Consider the following 18,878-nt stretch of genomic DNA (forward strand, 5'->3'; position numbering starts at 1 on the left):
TTTATGGAACTCTCTGCTTTATCTGTAAAGTCTGTTTATTTATGTTTCTAACTGGTTTGCCTAGGGAAAGGGTAAAAAGCAATATGACCATGGGAAACCACAAAGATATTTTGATTAAAAAATATGTTCTACGGCTTACGTGTTGGGGGTTCTGAGGACCAAGATTCTGTCCCAAGGAGCATACTAGGAATCAGTGAGACTGCAGATAGGAGTGTATTCTAGCTGAGGAATATTAAATACTCAGCCAAGGGGGAAGACAAACGGGAGCAGACCTTGGAGACGTCAAGCAGAAGCTTCAAAGAGGCCTTTCCTTTGAGTCCTCGGTGAAAGAATTGTTAGTGCATCTGCAATGTGTGTCTGCCAAGGGCAGTCACTTGAGACTTGGTGGGGGATCATAGGCACCTATTGCCAGCACATACCCACATTCCAGGTGCCCAACAGGACAGTTCGTATTTGGTGTAGCCAGTATCACTTACAGAGAGAATTTATACCCTTACACTCTTAGTACTTATGGAAAGCTAGCAACGTTTTAAAAACCAGAGTGTCCAGACAGCAGCTGAGGACCAATCTCGTGAGAAGGGCTTTTTAATGAGAGTAGTCTTAGGTTGATGTGTTAGCCTTGCTGCACAACATTAACTTTGACAAGGAAAATTTAATTAAAAGTAATCATCCACTTACATGTGTGAATTGTAATGTAAGCAAAGTCAACTGGACTGGAATGTTTTGACAACTTGATTTTTAAGACAGAAAATATGGATTCATACTTTATATGTCTTTTTAGTGTGATCTAATTAACTTTGTCTGTTTTGAAAGTAGAAGAATCCCATGAATGGTTTCTCAGAGAAAATAATTAAAAAGTATCTGTAAAATTGAGAATACATAATGAAATGTCTCCATTCCTTACTGCTAAATGATTTCAATTAACTATAATCCCGGGATAATTTTCTTTATCATTCATTTTTAACTTTAAAAGAAGAGATACTTAAAATTCATGAAATAATTCACCTAAGCCCTTTGTTTTATTGAATTTGGTGGAAGTCCATGCATGGAGAAGGAAAGTAGACAACCCCAAATACATACATGGAAAAAAAGTCATGTTGGGGAGGCCACAACTCCTGAAACATGAATATGCATGCTCTCGATCCATGTCTGTGCATGTATCACGATATACACAAAATTATGTGGGACATACTTTAGCCAAGGACATCAAGTAGTATTAAAAAGCCACAGAAAATAAGAAGCAGAGGGTTAGATACTCTGAGCACAGCAAAGAGTGGTCTTGTAGACCCCAGTGCACGTTAGCCAGAGCTTTTGCAGGAACCTGAGAATGCAGAGATTGTTGGAATAGTTTTACAAGTTAGAAACCGCTGCGAGGGGTAAGGGTTGTGCTTAAGGAACTTGTTTAACTACTTTAGAACAATGTCTCTATTTTTCTGGTAAGAATGTCAAGATTCTGACTGTATTTCTGGCTGTATTGATATGAGGCAGTGTTTGTATCAATACCTTAGGGAATAGTGTGCATAGAAGTTCACGTGGACGGAAGCAGCTTAACCATCGTTCTAAGAAGATGGTCTCTAGAACTGGAATCGTACGCTGAGCATGGGAGAGTCAGGGCGTTTGTTGCTTGTGGGCAGAAGCTGTCATCATATGGGCACCCATAGCTGCTTTCCAGATCTCTTTGGGCACATTTTTCTTCCTAGCAGCATGACGGGTCTCTTAGGAAGCTGAGATAGCGTTTTGTTTCATCAAACATAACTATCCTAGAATTCCTTTTTGTTTATAGGAGTTATGACATCATTACTACAACTCTTGTTTGCCGTGTGTTAATCTCACAAGCATTTGAGGACAGCTTTACCCGTGGCTCCCCAGTCAAGGAAATGTATTCCCCTATTCCGTTTCCTTGTTAATGCAGAAGTGGGGGCTGTTGTAGCTGAGGATGTGTTTTCCTTTCCTTGCAGATGGTGGTTGCCACCCGGATGTTCAATTCTAGCATTCTGAAAGTACAGTTGGGGCTGTAGTCCCCAGCTGAGATGCTATGGTGGATCTATGACTAAGAGAGACATGGGCTTTTCATCTAAATTCTCATTGGATGTCAATTCGACATCACCAGGAACTCCTTGGGAATACCTTTCTACTGTTTTAAGTTATTACAGACTTTTCTTCTTGGCTGCCGCCCTTTAGATTTTCTGAGTTAGCCCTCTTACTTCAGCCAACACTCCGGTGTTACTGGGAACTTCAAAGATAAACGTCTTAACGGTGATGCCCAGTAGCTTGGTAGGCGGAAGGTGGGGAAGGAGCAAGAGAGAAAAGTACATTAAGACTTCTCAGTGCTACCATGGCAATGTGTGCTGTGCTTTGCAGGTTGGTGGGAAAGTGATCGTGAGCGGTGCCTTCAGGAGAGGGTGAATTGTGGTCGCAAAGAAGCCAGTGTGGTTCAGTGCAGAAGCAGTCACTTGTATAGAGACCCCGGGGAGGCAAAGCATTGCCATGATGTCAGGACCCAACTGAGAGCACTGGGCATCGATGCAGGCAGGCCGGGGCCAATGATGACCGTCCTTCCTAGATGCTCTGGAGACTTTTAGGAGGAGCCTGGGATCTACACAAGATGCAGCTCGCAGGAGATAGTAATTCTAGCATCTAGATGACATCACATACACCTTAAACAACTTCCTGACCCCACTCCACACACCAGTATTCCTTATGGAGAATGCATATGTCAATGAGTCTTACCTCACCTCTCTAGTGCAGCCAGAATTCTGATTGTATCTTTTCTTTCTAATCCATATATGGATGCTGATATTGTAACAATTATGTCCCTTGCCATTTTACTTTCCCTCCAAGTTCTTCCTATTTCACCTTCACTCCACCCATTCAGCATCCTGTGTTAGTGCTGTGATGGAGGCTTTCAAAAATTACCCTTTGGCCCCAGCCTTAAAGTTTTCAACTAGCTTCCTAGAAAAACAGGCCCATATGATTTTATAGTCTGACTTCAGATCTTCTAGTGGTTCCCAGAGCATGGAAATATGTGAGTTACCTGCTGTGTGGCTCAAGAAGATGCCATGGCCCTTCTTCTCCTTTCTCCTCCTCGTCCTCCTCCTCCTCCTCCTCCTCCTCCTCCTCCTCCTCCTCCTTCTCCTCCTCCTTCTTCTTTTGTTTTGGAGACAGGGTTTCTCTTAACCACTAAGCTTACTAAGTTTGTAGGAAACTTTATATGGTCCCTAGATTTAAAACTCTGCCTACGTTCTAGAGCTTTCATTGTTTCCTCCGGTACATACAAACAACCCCTTTGTGCTACAACAACACATTCTTTACTTCTATAAGCACCCTGTACAGTTCCTTGATTCTTTCCTGTATCCTTGTGTGTGAGCCGTGGGATGGCCTGTCTGCTTCACGTCCTTTCTCCTGGCTGCCTCAGACATACCCAGTAAACCCCTCAAACTAACTGAAATCTCTTTTGCTTCTCTTGTTTGCTTGTGCAAACTTCCTGTGGGAGAACGGCTAGAGTATTGTTTTTCTCTCATTCTTGAGCCACACTTCTATTATAAACTAGAATGGCCCATCCTTCTACCTATTTACATCTCCAATGCCTTCAAACCTCCCTGTATTGGTTCATTATATATTGCAGTAATGAAATATTAAAGACTTCAGCATTTTAAAAAATTAAATAAGGCTTGTCACAGCTCCTATGATCCAGAAGCCTGTATGTGGCCTTCTTGCTGACCGGATTTTGAGGTGGTACAGAGTTTTACATAGCTAGTGATGAGGAATGTATAAACTCTCTGGTCTTTCTGCCTGCATAAGATTCACTCGTGGGGTATCGCCCTGGTGACCATATCTAGTCCGAATTACTTGGCACCAGCCACACATCTCTACACTCTTCCTGTTAAATCCCCATCCTCTTAAGACTTCTCGGTGAAGATTGTACTCCAATGTGAGTTTCAGAGGGGAGAAGCAAATGTTCAGACCATGGCACTTCCATTCCCCCATTGCCTCTTCTGAAGTTATAAAGAACATTGCTTGGTTTCCCATGCATGGTAAGTCAGAAACCTCCAGATTGCTATACAGGTGGTAATGAGAAACAAGACCCAGCTGTGAGCTCTAAGCAGGACACCTATAACAGGTTATATAAGAGTTAAAACCAAGAAACAGGCAAAACAAAGTATTAAGGCATTGGACTACACATGTCCTGGAGACTGCAGACAGCCGTCTGCACAGTGGCACAATGCGGTGTCTATTGTCCCCAACACACCAGGATGTTTGTTAATGTTTAGTTCAGGAAAATCGATGTACCTATATTTGCAGCAAAATTCATTAACTCATGGGAAGATTTGGGCACTGAAGGAAATTATTATGCAGAATTAACCTCTTTAGGGTAGCATGCTTATAAATTATGTTTAATAAGTGGCCTGTTCCTCTCTTTCACTCATTCAGTAGACAGTCATTGAAAGAGTCTACGTGCTCTCGATACTGGCCATGCCGAGGTGACACCTCTTTCTGTCATCTCACTAACGGTGCCTTGCATATGGTGTGTGTAATAAATATGCACATATTAGCAAACGCTGCCCGCTGGCCTTGGGCTTCTTGTTCTCTGCTATACTTGCATCATTTAGAAAATTACCAGAATTGGAAGTGGAGAGAAGTAAATATCGGATTTTGGGTTTCACTTGAGAAACCAGTCACAGTATGTGCTCTGATGAATTTCCTGCAGGCTTTCGACAGTGCTGAGAAACCTTAATATTTTAATCCCTACAGTGTCATACTTCTAATTGTAAAAAGCTTAAGACAAAGATGAGAAATAAGCACAGTGCTTTAAGTAACGCTTAGCTGCCAGTGTTTGGAACAATGAAAACCCTCAAGTGTGAATGAGGGGAGGTGGTTGAGTTTGTCGATTACATCATAGAGCTCCATTTTGAGAATGCTTGATAACAGGGAAATATTCACGCTGCCTTTGGGTCAGGGTAAAGACTGGCAGGAGAGAGTAAGCGAGGGCCCTGGGAGACTTTCAGGGCAGGAGAATCACACGTGCTTTCTCTTTTCATTCATTTCTCCGTTTTCCAAATTTTTCACACAAAGCATAAACCATAAGCAAGCCAAAGGCTGCTTTTAATCTGGTATTTCTCTTCTGGATAAGACCTGTGGATATGGACATCTGAAGGATGATCAAGGACCATAGTGATTTATTGTTGTTGTTATTATTTATTTATAAATGTATATTGTCAGTGAGCAGGGCACCATTTACCTTTGTCATTTGTTGAAAAATGTCATTTATGCATACTGTTTGTCATCGTGAAGAAGCAAATGAGCCAGTATGTTAGTGAAGGTGGACATAACAAGTCATGAAGATGTGATGAAAAGTCTTGACATAAATATTAATGTGTCCCTCTGCTCTGCCCCTTACAGCTCTTCGGTTGGTAGTGCACTTCCCCGGAGACGCTGCTGTGCCTATATCACCATCGGAATGATATGTATTTTCATTGGAGTTGGACTAACAGTGAGTACTGCCTTTGTTTGTTTCTTTGAAGGGTCTCACATAGCAGAGGGTGGCCTTTGAGCTTGTGATCCTCTTGTCTACTGTAATCCCAAACCCTGGGATTACAGGTGTATCCTACCACGCCAAGAGACTGAAAACTACTATTAGATGTTTTTTCTCCATCTTTAGTCTGTTGTGAGATTTGGGACAGTTATCAGAGATCCCCAAGAGGGTGACCACTCAGCCTGACAGGTTCTAGAGCTTCTGAAGGACTATGGTAAACCAGATGTCCAATCCTTGGATATGTATTTTTTAAGTAGTTAATTTTTTAAATATCTTAAAAAAAAACTTTTTAATTTTATTTTTTGTGCACAGGTGTTTTGTCTGCATCCCTGTTTGTGCACTACTTGAATGGCTGATGCCCATGAAGGCCAGCAGGAGGTTCCAGAGAATTTGGAACTGGGGTTACAGATGGTTATGAGCCCTGGTGTGGGAGGTGGAAGTCTAATCTAGGTCCTCTGGATGAGCAGTCAGTGCTTCTAACCTCTGAGCCATTTCTTCAGCCCATTGACAAAGATTTCATGACATTATATTAATTACATAAAGTCAAAATTTCATTGTGCCTGAACTGTTTTTGATGGAGTCTGCCTACCCAGGAAAAGGTTGTGATTGTGCCACTCTGAAAGTCTTTAGCATTGAGAAATTCATTATTCGTTTTTCAAAAGCCTTTTTTACTTTTGTTGAGTGGGCAGAACCAACTTTGCATGATCATGGAGTATCTTTTTTTTTATTATTTTAAATATTTATTTATTATGTATACAATATTCTGTGTGTATGCCTGCTGGCCAGAAGAGGGCACCACACCTCATTACAGATGGTTGTGAGCCACCATTTGGTTGCTGGGAATTGAACTCAGGACCTTTGGAAGAGCAGGCAATGCTCTTAACCTCTGAGCCATCTCTCCAGCCCCGATCATGGAGTATCTTATATCCAAATCAACACTTGCTCATTTATAGAGATTTGAAAAATCAATCTCTTTATCTATGCCAAGCAGAGATTTATGTTTGCTCTGAGGATGTGTTGATTTCAGAGAGACTGAAGTTGAACGGTTGGCACTGGGATTAGGCCAGGAGAAGGGAGTAGGGAGTTGATCTGTTTTGCTTTCCGTGCTGTGTTCTTTGGTCAGTACACCTGGTCCCATCTTATGAGCAAAGTTTACTGTGCCATTAAGAGATAACAATGTGAATTTTCATCTTCATTGTTATTTTTTTCCCTCTTTTGGTACTGGGCCCTAGGATGCACAGGTTTTCACCACTATGCCGGGCAGTGTACTTTTCTATTTACTTCATAAAATATGGAGTTAATGCAAGTACCATTGTTGTATGTTAATCAGTCAAGAGCCACGTGTAATCTTAGAAGGCCTAATTGGCTTCAGTTTGCGGACGTGTTTCATATAATCCCAAAGAGGGAGGGCCAAGCCAAGTTTTCCCAGCAGACATTTCCTTAAAGTTTCTAATCTCTTGTTTTTGTTTTTTGTTTCAGGTTGGCACACAAGACTTTTCAAGGCGATTTCATGCAACCTACGTGTCTTGGGCAATTGCTTATCTCTTAGGTTTGATTTGCCTTATCCGAGCTTGTTACTGGGGTGCAATAAGAGTCAGTTATCCAGAACACAGTTTTGCTTAAAGCTACCCCTGAATCGTTGATGCAGGTGAGAGTGTCCAGTAGCTCTTGATAAGCTCTTTTGGACGCCTTCAGATCATTTATCCTCGTGGATTCCATCCTGCTTTGTATAGTAGTTTCAAGACTTTGAGTCTTTTCTCAACAGATGCTCACTACAGTACAGTATATGCAAGTTCATTTTGCTGCTAGGTTATCAGACGTGGAAAAATAAAGTGCATCTTTGTTCTTTTAAATCATTTAGAGGTATTTTTGTGTTTGTCATCACATGTTACATCTAACACCAGTCTTTTATTATGTTTAAACCAGTAATGTCATTACTCGCTGATCTGTGGCTATTCCCAAGAAGTGTTTATAAATGTTTCTACAATAGGTTCACGTTTATACTTACATTTTCAACAGAATCGCTTGCTTTAAAATCTAAGCAATATGCATTTTTGCTTGAACTGCTTACTGTAATTTTAACCTAAGATTATAGTTACCTTATTCAGGAAAAAAAAATTGAGTGTACTTTCAAAAACTTGACATTCTTGTCAGAGAAACATTTCTAGATATTATATGCTTGTTTTTTTGTTGTTTGTAGAAAGATACAATATTTTGGTAGTAAATTAAAATACTTAGGATGAACATGTTTGTCCACAGTTGGATATGTTGGATAAATGTCTTTTCTCTAAGATTACAGAAACTTTTGCCTTTTATTTTTGTCTTTTTATTTAGCATTTACAAAAATCTGGTTTATGGAACTTAGTGTTAGTCTGCTGGATGTATTCCGTTGTAGGCTGGAGGAGGTATTACGGAAAACATGCTTTATAAGGCTTCATCATCTCATCACAGACACATTTACACTGGGCTGCTTTCCCTCTCCTTAGATCATGGCAAACTTTTCTTTGTGAGATCCCTGTGTGCCCGCTTCCCTGTGCAGAGAACCTATGGCATCTTGCCTTAGCTGAAACACTAAAGTTAAAGATTCTCTTACTGTCTCTCAGCTGACCAGATAAGGAATGAGTCAGCTTACTCCAGGAAATGGATCAGAGGTAACGAGCTTCACGGCTTTCTAAGATTCACCCGGGGGTCTGTGGAGTCAGCTCGTGCACTGCCCACGTGTGCAGCCTCGATGTAATTATTTGAGAGTTAATGGCTTAAACTCTTTCAAATTGTTGATCAGACAATTGAGTGACCTGAGTAAATTAGTAGGTGGTTCCGAGGGACACGACTAATATTTTAAGTCATTTATGTTCCTGGTTAATATACAAATGCACTTAGCGCGAAGTTTGAAGTGAAATACATGTAAACCTCAAAGAGAAAATGATAAATGTATAAATGCAGTAGCTCAGGATTATATGTATCTTTGAAAATACACTAATAAAGATGATTATTCAAGAATGGCCTTGTTTAATTCATCTTAAAAAATAAGATTTAATTTCTAAAATTTACTTTGAGATCTTGCTCTGAAATACTCATATTAAAGAAGACATGTAACTTTTATAATGTTCTTTTATTGGCTTGTGCTATTTTTATAACTGTTTTCCAAGACTTCTTTGCATGCCATGGTGTTGGCAGCACCCTTGATGTGCAGTATAAAATAATCTCCTTCGTCTTGCACCCTTGACGTGCAGTATAAAATAATCTCCTTCGTCTTGCCTTCGTGGTAGTTTTGTAGCAGCGCTGGGTGGTGATTGTCCCCGCTGGTGGGACCTCTCACATTGCGTTATATGCTATTTGACAAGATCCTTCTGAAATACAGCTCTGGGAGATGCATGATGGCTTGTTCACATGTTCACCCCATGTAGATCCTGCTCCTGGTGCCTGTGTGCTCTGTCTAAGTGAAAGAATGAAGGTGGGTGACAGATAGGTGACCGGGTTATTCTTAGTCCTTATGTGTACTTGGGTCAGTACTTAGTATTCTGAGCTACAATCATTATCTAAACATTATAATGGTAGGCTAAAGAGAAAAAATACTACCTAGAAGGAAAACATGTCAAAGACTGGTGTAGTAAGTAATGAAAACCAGGAGAGATACCTTAAGAGCTCGCACAGAAAAAAATAAAATTTACAGATAAAAGCAAAAGACAATTTGGTGAAGATATTTTCAAAACAGTTGAATCAATTTCTGAAATACGGAGAGGATCTAAGGGCAGGAAGAAGCAGTTTATAAGAGGAGAAGTAAAGGCAAGCATGATGGCACACGCCTTTAATCCCTGCACTCGGGAGGCAGAGGCGGGTGGATCTTTCAGAGTTCAAGGCCAGCCAGGTCTACAGAGAGTTCCAGGACAGCCAGGGCTGTGACACAGAGAAAATTAGTTTTGAAAATCCAAATAAATAAATAAGATTATCAAGTAAATAAATAAAAATACAATAGAGATGAAGCGAACTCAGTCACAAAGTAATGCCTGCATTTTGATCCCGTTTGGGGGAAAGTGTGTGTATGCACACCGACCACTAGGGGGAGCAACACAATGTTACCTGTGGACGGTGAGAGACAAAAGGTTCAAATATTTTTTAACTACATTAATAGTTGGAAATTTTGCTCTTGACAAATATGGCATGATCACACCAATATTTGTTACATTTTCACTGAGATTTTAATACATATTAAAGCTTAGTCTTAAGTGAATTATCACAAGTTTACTATCAGTTTTACGTTTTGAGACTTCATGCAATACTTTTATGTGTGCAGCAGCACAGTTCTCTGTGCCCTGCGTGTCTGTGGCTAGGTTTAGAAGTCCTCATCACAGTGACGAATCACAGCACAAAGAATTTGTCTCCTGGTGCCCAAACTGCTAAAAATTCCACTTGTGTTTCAGAGGGGAAATGAACCTATGATTAGATACTTTCTCTTTCAAAGTGTACAATGTAAGTTTCTCTTACATTGTTGTGTGTATGTTGTGTGTGTTTGTTAGTTCATGCGCCTTGATGTATATGGTGGATTCAGAGGATAACTTTTGGGAGTCGATTCTTGCCTTCATTATTCTGTGGATCGAGTCGGGTGATCTGGTTTCTGCAAGCAAGCGTTTCTACCCACGGAGCCATCTCACCAGCCCTGATTGGGTATCTCTGACCATTGTTTGTGATTGTCCTTGTTATTTTGGAACAAAGGAATCTAACAACAACTCGGGCCAGGTGCTGTGCTAATGTCACAGAACATGTTGTGTATTTACAGGCGCCAAGGAGGGGACCGAGCTTCTCTTTTACACAGAACAGGGGCATGCTCTTCCAGAGTCCTTCAGAGACGGATTTTGTCAGACAGTTCTGCATTCAAAAGAATCATTGCTAAGTAGTTCTGATATGTTTCCAGATTACTCTGTTTAAAATACTGTACACCAGATTGAACCCCCTCCCAATTTCCTAATAAGTAAAAACTTCTAATTGCATTTGAGTAACTAATATAATATCCTTAGTTTTGGCATGGCTGTTCTTGACTGCCTAGACCATCATGAAATGCTATGGCCATTTTCATAGTCATAATCCACATAATTGCTCCAAAAAAGTCGACATTTTCAGTTACTGTTTGTAAGCTCTGGCATGTGCATAGCTATATGTGTAAGAAGCAATAAAGAAAGGCCTAGTGCTGAGGGTTACATATGCATGTGTGTCTGTATGTGTCTGTATACACACATTAAATGCCCGCCATACCCATGACTCTGAAGGGGTTGAGTTGTTTAAGATAGCTAAGTGATAATCCCAGCTGGCATTGGTCGGGCTGCTTTCAAAGCACACCTGTTTTCTACTGTAGATTTCTTTTTTTGTGGGGGTGGTCAGTGGGTTTCAAGACATGGTTTCTCTGTAGAGCCTTAGCTGCCCTTGATCTCTCTCGTTAGACCAGGCTGGCCTCAAACTCAGACATCCGCCTGCCTCATCCCAAATGCTGGCATTAAAGGCGTGCGCTGCCACCGCCCAGTTACTGAATGTGATTTTTACTGTGCTTCCCTTTGTAGCTAAAGACGTTTGGGCTGTGTGCTTTTTATCACAATTAATAGGCATGTTTAATGGAAGTAGCTATTCCAGAATAATTAAAAATCTATGAATTTGAAATATACATCAATTTAAAATTATTTAATTTATATTTTTATTTTAATAAATAATGGAAAGACTGAGTTGAAACCTGAGAAAACTGGTGTGGATTGAGCCTTAAATAATATAACTAAGTTTTATTCTTGTAATGCTAGCTAAAATGGTTATCGAATAGTACAAAATGCTTAAAAATGAGTCTGTAAAAGGTTTTCAATTTACATTTTATCCTTTATGTTTTGCTAAATGTGAATGACTTGAAGTGAAATACTCTTAAAAAATGTGCAAAAACAAAACCAAGTCTATTCTTGAAGGCTTCCTCTCTGTACTGTGTCAGACGCATCTGAAGACCATGAAGGTCAGGCAGCTCGCCCCCTGCAGGCCAGCGGTTTCATCTCCTGGAACCTTGATTTGTCAAGGCTTGCTGGGTAGCTTTCTAGACAGAATCTGCTTATGTTGAGGTTTTGAGCAATTCCCAGAGGTCTATTGCCAGTTGTGTGTTTGGATTTAAACTGTAGAAAGAAATCGAAGGAGTGCTTGGTGGTTAAGAGTGTTGTTTTGTGTTTTTGAGACAGGGTTTCTCTGTGTAACATTCTTGGCTCTCCTGGAACTCACTCTAGAGTAGGCTGGTGTTGAACTCAGATAGCCACCTGCTTCTGCCTCCCGAGTGCTGGGATTAAAGGTGTGCGCCACCACGCCTGACAATTAATTCTTAATGGCCTGGCATTCATTTTCCAGCTCTCATGATTGCTAGCTCACCCAGGTTGAGCAACTCATAAGCACCTGTGGTTACAGCTAGAAGGAATCCAGCACCCCTTTCTGCCTTCTGAGGACACACACACACAAATTTTAAAAAGTCTTAAAAATATTCAAAGTTTTCTAGTGTATTAATAAAATTTTCTTCAAACCTTGGGATGTCTGGTATTTCCATGTGTCTTTGGTGTAAGGTTTTGGGCGTTTGAGCAATCCGGAGACTTTTCAGACTTAGGTCTGTAATAGCACACGTGTGGAGAACTCCTGAGGCTATGTAAGGCTTTTCTTCTGGTCTCTTCAGTCACACCCGCTTCCTCTCTGCCAACCACTTGCCATCCACAAGTCCGTTCACATCGTCATAGTTAGTAGAGAGTTCGAATGTGGCCTTCGCCCTTGTCACATGGCACCATGTCATCTGTGGGTGCTCCAGTCATCTGTGGGTGCTCCAGTCATCTGTGGGTGCTCTAGTCATCTGTGGGTGCTTGTTGTAATAGTGGCGGCGGGGCTGCGTTCCCAGCACCCTGGCCGCCTGGCTAGCTTATGCCCGAAATAACAACACACAAACTGTATTCATTTAAACACTGCTTGGCCCATGTCTATCTAGCCTTTTCTAGGCTAACTCTCTAGCCCATGTCTAATATTCTATGTAGCACAGCTAGGTGCGCTTACCGGGAAGATTCTAGCCTACATCCATCCTGGGTCGGAGCTTCATCACGTGTCTGCCCAGGAGCCGGGAGCATGGCGTCTCTCTGAGGCGTCTGCTCCCTAGAGGAGAGCTGTCTGTCGAGTCTGAGCTCACTTCCTCTTCCTCCCAGCATTCTGTTCTGCTTACTCCACCCACCTATATTCTAACCTATGAGGGCCAGCCAAGCAGTTTCTTTATTTTTTTAACCAATGACCTTCCTCCATCAGGTGCTTCAGTCATCTGTGGGTGCTCCAGTCGTCTGTGGGTGCTCTAGTTGTGTTGTGGTCTAGACCGGCGCCTCTCACAGTTTTCCACTCATGAATCCTTTTCTCCTGAGAGGCTTTCATGACACAATATATAGACATATAAAATAGACATACAAATAAAACAATAAAATATGAAAAATTTGATTTTGGTGCGCATAAAAACTTACCATGTATTAATGAATAAATAAAGAAAATTTACATATGAATGAGATCGATGTGCTTATTTTTACATAAAAAAACTTGGATATTTGTTAGTGCATGGCAGAGAACACTCAGGATTTCAGCTGATTTGACTCTATAATTGTCAATACTGATAGCAGAATGCTGCTTTCCCAAATATATGCTCCAGCATGGTGGAAGTATGTTTAGAGTATTCTCAAAAAATGTCAATTCTGTCCTAATATGAAGACAAAATGTTGATTTGTATGTGTGTGTGTGGTGTGCATGTATACAGGTGTGTGTACCCCTCTACACACAGGAGAGAATGGTGTCAGGTGTCTTGCTCTCTCATTCCCCACCTTACCCTTTGAGAAAGGGCCTCCCACTGTATTTTTTGGTTAAGAGCCAGCAAGTGCCAGGCGTCTTCTACCCAACCATCACCCTGTGCAGAGGTTAAAGAGCCCTTGGCAACTCCTGGCTTCTATGTAACCGTAGTGTTTACCAAACATGAGCTTTTGACTACTAAGTCACCTCCCTAGTCTGTGAATAATCTATGCAACTCGACTCAGCAACTTAAAACTGAAAATCAGAGGAGGACCGTTCGTGCTGCTGCGCTTTGGGGTGCCGTTTTTGGGGCCTGCTGGGAACAGGACTTCTAAAGGACAGTATGTCTGGAAGGCTGTGGTGCAAGGTCACTTTTGCTGGCTATAAGCGAGGTCTCCGGAACCAGAGAGAGCACACGGCTCTCCTTAAAATTGAAGGCGTTTATGCCCGAGATGAAACTGAATTCTACTTGGGCAAGAGATGCGCTTATGTGTATAAAGCAAAGAACAAAACAGTGACACCTGGAGGCAAACCAAACAAAACCAGAGTGATCTGGGGGAAAGTAACTCGGGCCCATGGAAACAGTGGCATGGTCCGGGCCAAATTCCGAAGCAACCTTCCTGCAAAAGTCATTGGACACAGAATCCGTGTGATGCTGTACCCATCTCGGATTTAAACCAATGAAAAGTAAATAAATAAAAGTGGATTTGTGCTCTTGTATTTTTTTTTTTCACCAGAACTGTCCTAAAAGTTTTCCCTGTATTTAAGGTAGTGGGAGTTGTCTGGTATTTTCAGAGTGGAAGGAAATTCTATATAATGGTCAGTATTGGGCAAATGCGTATGTTTAGAAGATAAGTTTTCACCAGGTGGTGGCAATCCAACAGACGGACTAAAGGGGAGGCAGCGGCAGATGGATCTCTGACTTGGCCAGCCTGGTCTACAAGAGTGAGTTTCAGGGCAACCAAGGCTACACAGAGGAACCCTGTCTCGAAAAATATAAAAAACGAAAAGTTTTGCTGGGTGAAGTGGTGTACTCGTTTGATGCCAGAACTGTGTAGTGAGAGCCTGTTTCAAAGTTTTATATGCTTAAATGTTGGGCATGCTGGGTGAATAAACTGGGGAAGTAACTTCAAAAAAAAAAACTGAAAATCAGATATATAATGCAGTAGATTACAATATACGAATATGATACATGTTGAGGAATGGTAGTAGAAAAATATTAAACAGTCTTTGTTTTCTGCAGTCCAACTATTGTTTACATAAGAACAGAAAACTTTAATATTACTTTTATGTGTATGTGTTTGTGTATAGACTTGTGCATATGAGTGCCAGTGCTTGCCAAGGCCAGAAGCGTCAGATACGGATCTGGAGACGCTGGCAACTGTGAATCGCTGCTGCGGGTGGTGGGTGATGGGAACTGAGCCGGGTCACCTGCAAAAGCAGAGCACATTAACTGCTGAACTGTCTCTCCAGCCCCCAAAGCCGGGAGCTTTTCCATATGTTAAAAGAATACAACTCAAAGCATACTACATGGACATGTGGCTTGAGGACATGCAGAGTGTGGCGTGCACTTGCTGTGTGTTCAGCGCTAAGGCTAACATAAAGTTACGTATTCAACATGGCCGAGTCCCAGCAGATATGCCTCAGGGTATGCTCCGTTATAAGGGGTTTTTGGCCATCGTGCGTTAGAAAACCTTCCGTTGCTGTCACTTGTTTTCAAGTCTGTGTGAGACTGTGTGGGTCCTCAGCCCATGGCTTAAGTCTCTGGCTCTAGACTCACAGGTCTTTGCTTCTGTTGGAACAGCAATCTTATTCCCTTTATCATATGTATGCATATTTATCATTTGCAACAATATTCTGGTAACATTACTTTAATATGAACAAAATTTGATAGCCCTTGCAAACATTTTTTAAAAATTATTGAAATTTCATTTCAGTTCTACAGCCGTTTACTGTAATTTAATTTTTACTACTGCTACATTTGGTGAAACCTGTTGTGAGCTTTTTGAGCTCTGCGATTTCAGGGCAAGGCAATTCTATGGTTTCTCTTGGAGATAGAATCTCACTTCGCAGCCCCAGCTGGGCTCAAAGTCAGGGTCATCTTGCTTCAGTCTCCTAAATGTTCCGATTATAGGTCTGTGCCTCCGTACCTGGCTCGTTCAAACTCGGGACAAACTAAACTTTGCTCCTTTAGTTGGAGCCATCTGTTTATTGTCTAAGTTTCATGGTGGATATTTGAATGTTAGACTATAGATGTTTATCTCTCGTGCTGAAGCAATAAGGGTTTCTAAGGGTCCACAGCATTGCATGGCTCATTTTTATTAATTATAAAAAATTCAGGAGTCTCTTAGTGGAATTTAAAAATTAATCTTTCCATAAATTCCTGATCTTAGTTTTATGTGAAAATGGTTTCCAATTAACATTTTTGTCATAACAATTTCTATGGCTTTTATGTAGTATAATTAAAACAATTTTAATGTAAAGTTATACATTGTTCACTGTATTTATGAAAACATGTTTTGAGTAGATGCTGAAAGTTGACAAGCTAGTTGTCTACACAGGGCTTGGAAGATATTCTGATTGTGCTGCCCACAGCTTCTTGTGCTGTCTTCACAAGTCACACTTTTATCATGGTAAATCCATCACCTGACCTGAACTTTGACCTTTGATGTCAAGTGAGTTATGTCAGTGGCTGGTAAAGAGTGTCTCAAAGCTATTTCTACATCAAGATAACTAGCGATACATCGGTTCTACATAGAAGTGTGTACCAGACTTTTTCTTTTTGGGCCATCAACCAGTTCTCAAATCATGAGAGGGAGATGTGGTATTCGTTATAAAAAATCATGAGAGGGAGATGTGGTATTAGTTATAAAAAATAATGAGAGGGAGATGTGGTATTAGTTATAAAAAATCATGAGAGGGAGATGTGGTATTAGTTATAAAAAATCATGAGAGGGAGATGTGGTATTAGTTATAAAAGCTTAGCCTTATCTTCGCTCTCATTTTTTGTTAGCTCTTATAACTAACCGGTTTCTCCTTATTTATGTTTTTCCTCAGGACTTTTTAACTCTATGTCTTACTTTCCTGCTGTCTCTACATTTGTCTGTCTGGTAGCTGCCTGGCTGGCCCCGGGCACCTTCAATTCCCTTCTTCTCTTCTTCGTCTTGTTCCCTTGAGCCTAGATTTCTCCTACTTATTCTGACTGCTGGCCCTGCCTATCCTTTTTCTGCCTAGCCAGTGGCCATTCAGCTCTTTATTAGGCCAGTCTGGTGTCTTAGGCAAGCAAGGTAAAACAGCAATACATCTTTTCAACATTAAACAAATGCAGTATAAACAAATCTTATGCTGTTAAATAAATGCAGCATAAAAATGTAGCACGTTTGCACAGTTAAAGTAATATTTCACAGCATAAACAAATGCAACAGATCTTTACACAGTTAAATATTCCACAGCATAAACAAATGCAACAGATCTTTACATAGTTAGTCCACAGCATAAACAAATTCAACACATCTTTACACAGTTAAAGCAACATTCCACAGCATAACAAATGTAACACATCTATACATAGTTAAATAGTCCACAGCAAAAACAAGTGTAACACATCTATACATAGTTAAATAGTCCACAGCATAAACTAATGTTAACACATCTTTACATAGTTAAATTTCTAAAACAAGAGTTTTATGAGCAAAGGGGTCAAGACCATGATGGGGAACCCACAGAAACACCTGACCTGTGCTGGTGGACGCTGACTCTGGACTGACAGCAGGAGAACCTGCATAGGTCCAAATTAGTCCCTGTAAATGTGGGTGACAGTTGTGTGGCTGGGGAGCCACTGGCAGAGGGGCCAGGATTTATCCCTAGTATAAGCACTGTAGTTCAGATGGGAAAGTATTCTGGCAGTTGGGAGCTGGGGAATACTGAGTGTTACAGCTTGGGTGGAGTATTCTGGCAGTTGGGAGGCAGTAATCAGCACAGGTCACAGTAAGCATAGCAGCTTACAGCCCTCAAAGTCACAGCTCTGCTTGGTTCCCTACCGAAGTTGTTACAGTTCGACTCTAGGGCCCCAGGAACTCCGCTCTGCTAGGGGAAGATTTCCCCAGCCAAAGTTACAGCCCCACTGGGCTCCAATCCTCTATCTCTGGCTTCCCCAGCAAAGTTGTAACAACTCACATGGCTAGATTTCCCCAGAGGAAGTGTTTACAGCCCTGCACGGCTCTGCTCTGTTCAGGCGAAAAAAGTTCTTCACACAAACCTCATTCGAGAGAGATTTATTGGGAAGGAAGAATCCAGGAGTGGCTGCCTCTCTCAGGGTGGAAGACAGCAGCAAACAGAACAGGCACAGGATTTATACAGGGCTTCTTAGGGGCAGAGTTTTTCCATGGAGTCTAAGAGGTTAGTTTAGTTGGTCAGGGGCAGAGATGGCTGATTTCAGGGCCAGACTGTGTTTCTTTCACTAGCCTGTTTTAGCTTTTAGGGTCTAGTTTTGGGAACAGGGCATATTCTTTTACTGTCTCGAATTCTCGGGCCAAAGTGGGCTTGGGGCTAAAGTATTTCTTTCGCTGGCGGTGGTCTCAGAGCCAGGGTGGGTTTCTTTGGCAGGCCCTTTGCCCTACACCTAGTGTTTGAGCAGGCTTTTTGGAGCCCATTCCTATGAAGGGATACCTTTCTCAGCCTAGATGTAGTAGGGAGGGCCTTGGTCCTGCCACAAAGCAATGTGCTAGACTTTATTGACTCCCCATGGGAAGCCTAACCCTCTCTGAGGAGTGGATGGGGGGGGGTGGGAGAAGGGGAGGGAGAGGGAACTGGGATTGTCATGTAAAATGAGAAAAGCTTGTTTTAAAAAAGAAAAAAAGGTAGAAAAATAATATCCAAAACAGAAGTGTCACAGATTTATCTTTTCAAAAGGTAAGCCACGTATTACTGTAGAACTCGGGCGTCGCTCTCCTATACTCCTGACCTAACTATTCCAGAACTTACCTGGCTCCTCTCAGGTGTTGCTTATGTCAAGTCCTGTGAGGGCGCGGACACACACACACACACACACACACACACACACACACACACACTGTGTCCATCAGCGCAGGTCTATGGACAGCCTGAGACGACAGTGAGAAATATTTCACAAGAGAATGAAAACGAAGGTAGGAAATAATGGATTTGGAGTCAACAGAGTTTCCTGAACTAATCTTGATCTTTTTCAGGACTGTAATCTGCTGAGGGTGATATTGTCAACTCTATTAGATCTACAATCGTCTAGGCAACAAACCTCACAGCACGCCCTGAGGGAATTTCTAGACTGGGTTGAGGTAGAAAAGGAGCTGTAAGCGCATTGGGCTTGTAGGACTGAATGGGTGGGGCGAAGAGCGCTGGGCACCTAAAGTCACCTCTGCCTCTGACAATAGATGGAATAGGAGCAGCTACCTCAGGCTCCCGCCACGCCGTCTTCACCTTGACAGACTATACCCTCATGCTGGGAGTCCAAAGAGACCTGCCTTTTAGTTTTTGCCACTTTTGGGGGTCACAACAA

General features: G+C 41.6%; 2 protein-coding genes across 2 annotated transcripts in view; both read left to right on the forward strand.

Moving 5' to 3' along the window:
* Pip4p2 (phosphatidylinositol-4,5-bisphosphate 4-phosphatase 2) overlaps positions 1–8,530 on the forward strand; it is a 49,602-nt gene extending 41,072 nt beyond the window's left edge. The window contains exons 6-7 of the mRNA XM_041656726.1: positions 5,401–5,491; positions 7,013–8,530. Coding sequence (XP_041512660.1) covers positions 5,401–5,491; positions 7,013–7,156 — 235 coding nt within the window. The 3' untranslated portion in view covers positions 7,157–8,530. The remainder of the gene's footprint in view (positions 1–5,400; positions 5,492–7,012) is intronic.
* A 5,158-nt stretch (positions 8,531–13,688) lies between these two features.
* LOC121451916 (60S ribosomal protein L35a-like) lies at positions 13,689–14,036 on the forward strand. The gene has a single exon (XM_041657726.1). The coding sequence runs from the start codon at positions 13,689–13,691 to the stop codon at positions 14,019–14,021; it is 333 nt and encodes a 110-aa protein (XP_041513660.1). The 3' UTR covers positions 14,022–14,036.
* Positions 14,037–18,878: the final 4,842 nt, after the last annotated feature.

Source organism: Microtus oregoni, unplaced genomic scaffold, assembly GCF_018167655.1.
Source record: "Microtus oregoni isolate MIOR12 unplaced genomic scaffold, Mior012 000008F_ref0000371, whole genome shotgun sequence".
NCBI classification, from domain to species: domain Eukaryota; kingdom Metazoa; phylum Chordata; class Mammalia; order Rodentia; family Cricetidae; genus Microtus; species Microtus oregoni.